Source organism: Elephantulus edwardii, unplaced genomic scaffold (genome assembly GCF_000299155.1).
Source record: "Elephantulus edwardii isolate Elephantulus edwardi_28Jun2011 unplaced genomic scaffold, EleEdw1.0 scaffold00188, whole genome shotgun sequence".
In the NCBI taxonomy this organism is placed as follows: domain Eukaryota; kingdom Metazoa; phylum Chordata; class Mammalia; order Macroscelidea; family Macroscelididae; genus Elephantulus; species Elephantulus edwardii.
In genome coordinates this window covers 711,143-717,142 of record NW_006399938.1, presented here as the reverse complement: position 1 = coordinate 717,142, position 6,000 = coordinate 711,143, and the positions used below count along the sequence as shown (strand labels likewise).

The window sequence follows — 6,000 nt, the reverse complement described above, 5'->3', positions numbered from 1 at the left end:
ATGACTGCCTTCAGCCAGAAGGTCCAGATCCAAGTGTAGGTGGCAGCAGAACTACTTCACAAGTGTTCACAGATGTCCTCCGTTCAAACTTATACTCTTGGCAGGATTTCTAGTATACCTCTCTCTGTCATAACTTCTGACCTTTCTTTTTCTTATAAGCCTAAAATGCTTCTAGATGTCAACAAAACAAAACAAAACAAACGCCAACAACAACAAAGATGTTTCAAATTATAAAACAAAGACTAGCATGTGCTGAGGAGAAAATGGTGTTAAGTATGGTCAAAGGTTCTAAAATCATAGTTATGAATAAACTCTTGCAAAGTCCTTTCAAGGAATTGTTACTTAAGCTTTAAAGAAAGACAAAAATATACGTGACAAACTAGTTGAAACTTTGTAACCCCAGCTGAGAATATATTTTTAAAAAGCTTTTCAATTAACTGAGAGTTTTTCTAGAAATCACATCATTGGAAGTGATCAGGATATACACTGACCTCAGTTTTCTTGGTGGCATTGTCAAAAACTGTCAAAAGCTAATTGTCCCCAACTAAGTAAGCTCATCAGATCTTTGCTTTATGTGTGCAGGCAATGGTTGGGGTAGGAGGTCACATTCATAAAGAAATTAATGTTTTTATCAAGTAGGCATAGGCTTTTTTCTTGTATCTTTGCAATCACTTGTTATGCATCAGAGAGCTGGACAATGACTAGGGAGGACAGAAGGAGAATTGAGCCTTTGAGCTGTGGTGCTGGAGAAGAATATTGAATGTGCCATGGACTGCCAAGAAAACAAACAGATTTATCCTAGAGAGGGTTAAACCAGGCTACTCCTTGGAGGCAAAGATTCTGGGGCTTCGTCTGACATACTTTGGACATGTTGCAAGGAGAGACAGGTCTTTAGAGAGGGACATCATGCTGGGTAGAGTAGAGGGACAGCGCAGGAGGGGAAGACCCTCTATGAGGTGGATTGATTCAGTGACTGGGGCAGTTGGGATGGGTGTGTCAGAGGCAATGAGATTGGCAAAGGATAGGCAGGATTTAGTTGTACATAGGGTCGCTATGAGTTGCAGACGACTCGCTGGCACATAACAACAACAACAAATTCTTTATAATTCCATTTAAAATGACAAGTTCAATCAAGAACTGATCCATGTTTAACCTTTTAAAGTCCTCTTCTGATAAATCACCTGAGTATCCCATCACCTCCTTCCTTCTCTTCTGTGTCCAGCACATGAACTCTTTACTCTCCTCTTCTACTCTTAGTTCCTCCTTCTTTTTTTCTGGTATCAATGTTTATCTGAGTTTAAAGTAGAACATTTCTTTCTTTGACTTTCTTTTTGGTCAAATGCAATCTGTTTTATCTTCAACTGTGTTCTACAATTTTTCGGAGAGTGGAACAATTTCATCAGTCATTTGTAGACCTTTCATCAATCTCCTCCTTGGAGAAGAATTTTAGTAACTTGAGTTACTGATTAACAGTCTATATTTTTACAGACTCCTTCAACTACAAACCAAAACTATATATAGGGAAAATTAGTTGATGCAAAGCAGAAAAATTGAACAGGCACTTTCTCAACAGCAAATTAAAAAAAAAATCAAGGACACCATGAAACAAATAATATACAAACTTTTATTCAAAGATAATTCGATAAAGACATGTTTTGGTCATTTTTAAAGTGAGATTAATTGAACATCTCAAAGAAATTATATCTGTTCAACACACATGGCTACTCACAGAAAGTTCTCTCTTCTGTTAATAGCAGCTATATTTTACACACAGAGAAAATTCTTAAGACCATGCAAATTCAATTGAGCTCCAATACATTCATTATATTCATCAAAAACCTGCAATAATGTTCATGCCAATGTGTCACTTTAAGAAGAAAATTTAAAATACACACCAAAACATGACCAAGATTAAACTAAAGAAAATAATAAATAAGCATAATTTATATTAAAAAAGTTTGGCATCACACTTATTCAAGTGTGTTATACCATGTTCATTCCTCAGCAGTGACAATTAAAGTGTTAAGCATTGTTAAATATCAAAAAATACAACTCTGTTTTACAATGTAGTACTGGCATAATTCAAATACTGTGCCAATTATAAATAGTATAATCAAGTTTCAAACATCTTTTCAAATATACTTAAAGGAAAGCATATAGACACACATTTATATGCACACAATTTATGATACTCATGTAATCAAATATGTTTTATAAAAGCAAACAGTTTTATCCCTCAACTAGTTTGTATACATATATAGATTTTAATACCTGTTCCAAGATTTTCAGTTCTTGGGTATACAGATATTCAGGAGAAGGAATAAAGATAAAATTTATTTTTACAAGAACACACATTATCTTTTTCCACAAAATAATCCATAGTCATTCAAGATTGATAAGAACCAGCCTTAAGAAAGCAACTGTTGTCTAAAGACTACAGACTAAGTACTGCAGTCCAGGTGTCTTAAAATTCAGTCAGCTGCTGCTCACTGCAGAAAAAGCTTACACAGTGCTTCTACCAAAAATAATCTTCAGTATCTGAGGCCTATAAAGGCAGACGATCTTATCTTCTGCTGAGACTTAAAGTGCAGCTGTAAGTGGAGAAGTGCTAGATTCTTAGTCACTTCAGAAAGACTTGCTGAAGACTTATTTCTCATGTTGGAATATGCAGAAAATGCCCTGTAGGCTCATAATGGTTTATCAATAACTGTGACTCCTGAACAAAGAAATGAAGAAATACAATAGATGTCATAGGGACGGAACACATTTTAATATGCTTTACAGTCTCTACCTTAAACCTTAATACTACTATAATTTCCATCTGAATCAATGAAATCTGTTTAGTTAGCTACTTAACCCAGAATCAGTCTTTTGTCCTATATATTTAGGGAAAGTAATTTTACTCACAAAATATTAAAATTTACCTAGTACTCAAAAGGATACAAGGAAACTTCTCATGATGATGGATAATTCATTATTTTATATGTTGTGTAATGGTTTCAGTGATAGATAAACATGTCAAAATTAATCAGACTGCATACTTTAAACAGTGACTGAACACTAACTCGTGCTATTCTGGGATCCTACAACATATACAGCTCTTCTACGGGTGGTTTGAAATGATGCACCAACAACAGTAATGGTTAATTAGTATAAACCTTTTTCCTCTACTATTTTATCAACTTTTCTCCATGAAAGAAATTCCAATTAGAAGGAAAAATTGTCCATAATAAATGCTTAATTAAAAAAAACAATCTAGGTTGAATTTTTTAATTATTAGAGTATTACTATTTCTCTTACTAAGAGACTAGGCTAAACATGACATTCAGCTAGTCATAAATAAGTCATATTTTAAGTTCGTTTAATTTAAGAAAGATGTTATTACACAGCCTCACTCTAATAGTAGTTCATGAAGTAAAGGAAGATGTTATAAGGGCCAAATTTTTCATCTCTTTATGTAATCGGTCTTGCTACAGAGTGAGTTCCATTGTATTGCAAGCAAATTATAGCCATACCAAATTTTACCATATATTTTTCCAGTACAAATTCTGGATATTCTGAATAAAAGGCACTACAGAGTGACAAAAGACATGTACTTAATTTTAAAATACTGTACAATATTAATTTTTTAAGGGCAAGATATAAAATATACTTTTATAAAATATTTTTCCATATAGTAAGACATTTTTTTAATGTATAATCATCTACTTTGTTTTATAATGGAGGTCTAAGAAAAGCAGACAAACGTTACCTGCATAACTTCTCCCTGTGCTCATACAAGAAGAGACAACTGTCCATTTATCGGTTGTTGGGTTATAATATTCCACCGATGCCAAGTTACACGAGCCATCATCTCCTCCAACAACATACAGCAGCCCATTAACTGCACAAACGCCTTTAAAAAAATTTCAGAGAGGAAAACAAAAATTTTAACAAATTGAATATTAATGGTTCTGTACATGTCTTGTGAAATGATCCCAAGATATTTATTACCTTGAAACAAGGCCAAAAAAAAGAGGTGAACATATAAAGAATTCCATTTCTATATGACAGTGTGATACCAATTCCAAGTTTATTGTTGTTAGGTGACACTGAGTGGAGCACAACTCACAGAGACCCTATAAACAACAGATCTGAACTCTGTCCTACCCTGTGCCATCCTTGTCGTTTCTGACACACTTGAGCCCACTGCTGCATTCACTGTCAATCCACCTCACTGAAGTCTTCCTCTCTCGCTGACCCTCCACCTTTCAAAGCATGTCTCTCTCTAAGGAATAGCCTCTCCAAGCAACATGCACAAAGTATGTGATATGAAGCTTTGTCTTCGTATCCTTTGCCTCTAAAGAGCATTCTGACTGTACCCTCTCCAAGTTACATCTGTTTGTTCTTTTGGCAGTCTATGAAATATTCAATACTCTAACAACACAGCTCAAAAGGCATCAATTCTTCCATCATCCTTAATCACTGTCCAGCTCTCACATGCATACTAAGTCACTTAAAAGACTTTGGTCTGAATTAACCACATTTTAGTCTTCAAACTGACATAACTGCTCTTAAGTAATTTGGAGAGGCCCTTGGCAGCAGACTTTCCCAATGTAGTCTGGAACCAGCGGGTGGTTGACTGTGGATTCAAGGACAATAAAATTGTTAACGATTTCAATCTTTCCTCTATCTATCATGATATTGCTTATTGATCCAGTGGTAAGATTTTTGTCTTCCTGACATTGAGATATAATCTTTGATCTTTTGTAGCAAATGTTTTAAGTTCTCCTCACAACAAGGAAGATTGCGCCTGCATAACGCAGTTGTTGATGAGTCTCCCTTCATTTGAGATGTCACATTCCTCTTCATAGAGACCAGCTTCTCAAATTGTTTGCTTAACACTGAGTAGAGATTGAATAGGTATGGAGGAAGGATATACCCTGACACACACTCTTTCCGATTTTAAACCACACCGGATTCCTCTGCTCCGTTCAGACAACTACTTTTTGGTCTAGGTATAGGTTTCATATGAGCGTATTTAGGGGTTCTGGGATTCTCATTCTTCTCAATGCTAGTTGTAATTTGTTATGCTAAACACAGTAAAATGTCGAACTACAGTTAAAAAAACACAAACTTTCTTCTGGCTTTCTAAGTTCCCATGCTGTGTTAGTTATGCAGTAGTTGTTTTATAGATTCATAATTTCATTCACTCTTCATGAAAAACTTACTTCATAAATTAAAAATTATTTTCATCCTGACTTCATAAAAAGAGAAGAAAAAAAAAGATACCAAAAAGTAGTTAAAGGTCAAACAAGTTTATTAACTCTTCCAAAGAGCTCAGCTTTGTGGAAGCTCTAAAGGCAAGTATTAGTTAAAAAAAAAAAAAGAAACAAAACCTCTCATTGCTGATGAGTGGGAACCAACGCACAGCTGACTCTCCACTGGGTTTCTGGGGTGGTTCTCTGCACAGGAGGAGGTTGCCCATCTTGTTTCAAAGAGCTGTTGATGGATTAGAGATGCCAAAGGAGGTGGCTAATGGGTTAGCAATACACCTTCCAATGAACTACACCACCAGAATCTCACATATTAGTCTCTCACTGCTATCGAGTCAGAACCTAGCTGACAATCCAGATTTTCAGAGGCTATAAATCACCAAGAGGAGACTTCTTTCTTTCTCCCTTGGAGCAGTGGTAGGTCTGAACAGCCAGCTGCCTAAGCGCCTTCATATTGTTGTTGTTCTATGCCATCTAGTCCAAACCAATTTATAAATGACCCTCCAGTGGTCATTTAAACCTCCAGTGGGTTTTCAGGGCTATAAATGGAAAAGCGAACGTGACACCAGGATTGGAGAAAGACTAAATAACCTTTGGTATGAAGATGACACAACCTTGACTGCTGATAGTGAGGAGGATCTGAAACCGTGGAGCCATCAATATGGACTGCATCTCAATGTCAAGAATACAAAATTTTCACTATTGCACTGATGGCAGATGGAGAAAAGTTCGAAACTGTTAACAA

General features: G+C 35.7%; 1 protein-coding gene across 2 annotated transcripts in view; it reads right to left on the bottom strand.

Annotated features, from left to right (window-relative positions):
* Window positions 1-1,601: 1,601 nt before the first annotated feature.
* KLHL2 (kelch-like family member 2) overlaps window positions 1,602-6,000 on the bottom strand; it is a 185,102-nt gene continuing 180,703 nt past the window's right edge. The window contains exons 12-13 of one of the 2 annotated variants that reach the window (XM_006896655.1): window positions 3,752-3,895; window positions 1,602-2,716 (exon numbers count right to left, since the gene is read on the bottom strand). In XM_006896655.1, the coding sequence (XP_006896717.1) occupies window positions 2,688-2,716; window positions 3,752-3,895 (173 nt within the window). In that variant the 3' untranslated portion in view covers window positions 1,602-2,687. The remainder of the gene's footprint in view (window positions 2,717-3,751; window positions 3,896-6,000) is intronic. The other variant, XM_006896654.1, reaches the window with a different exon arrangement.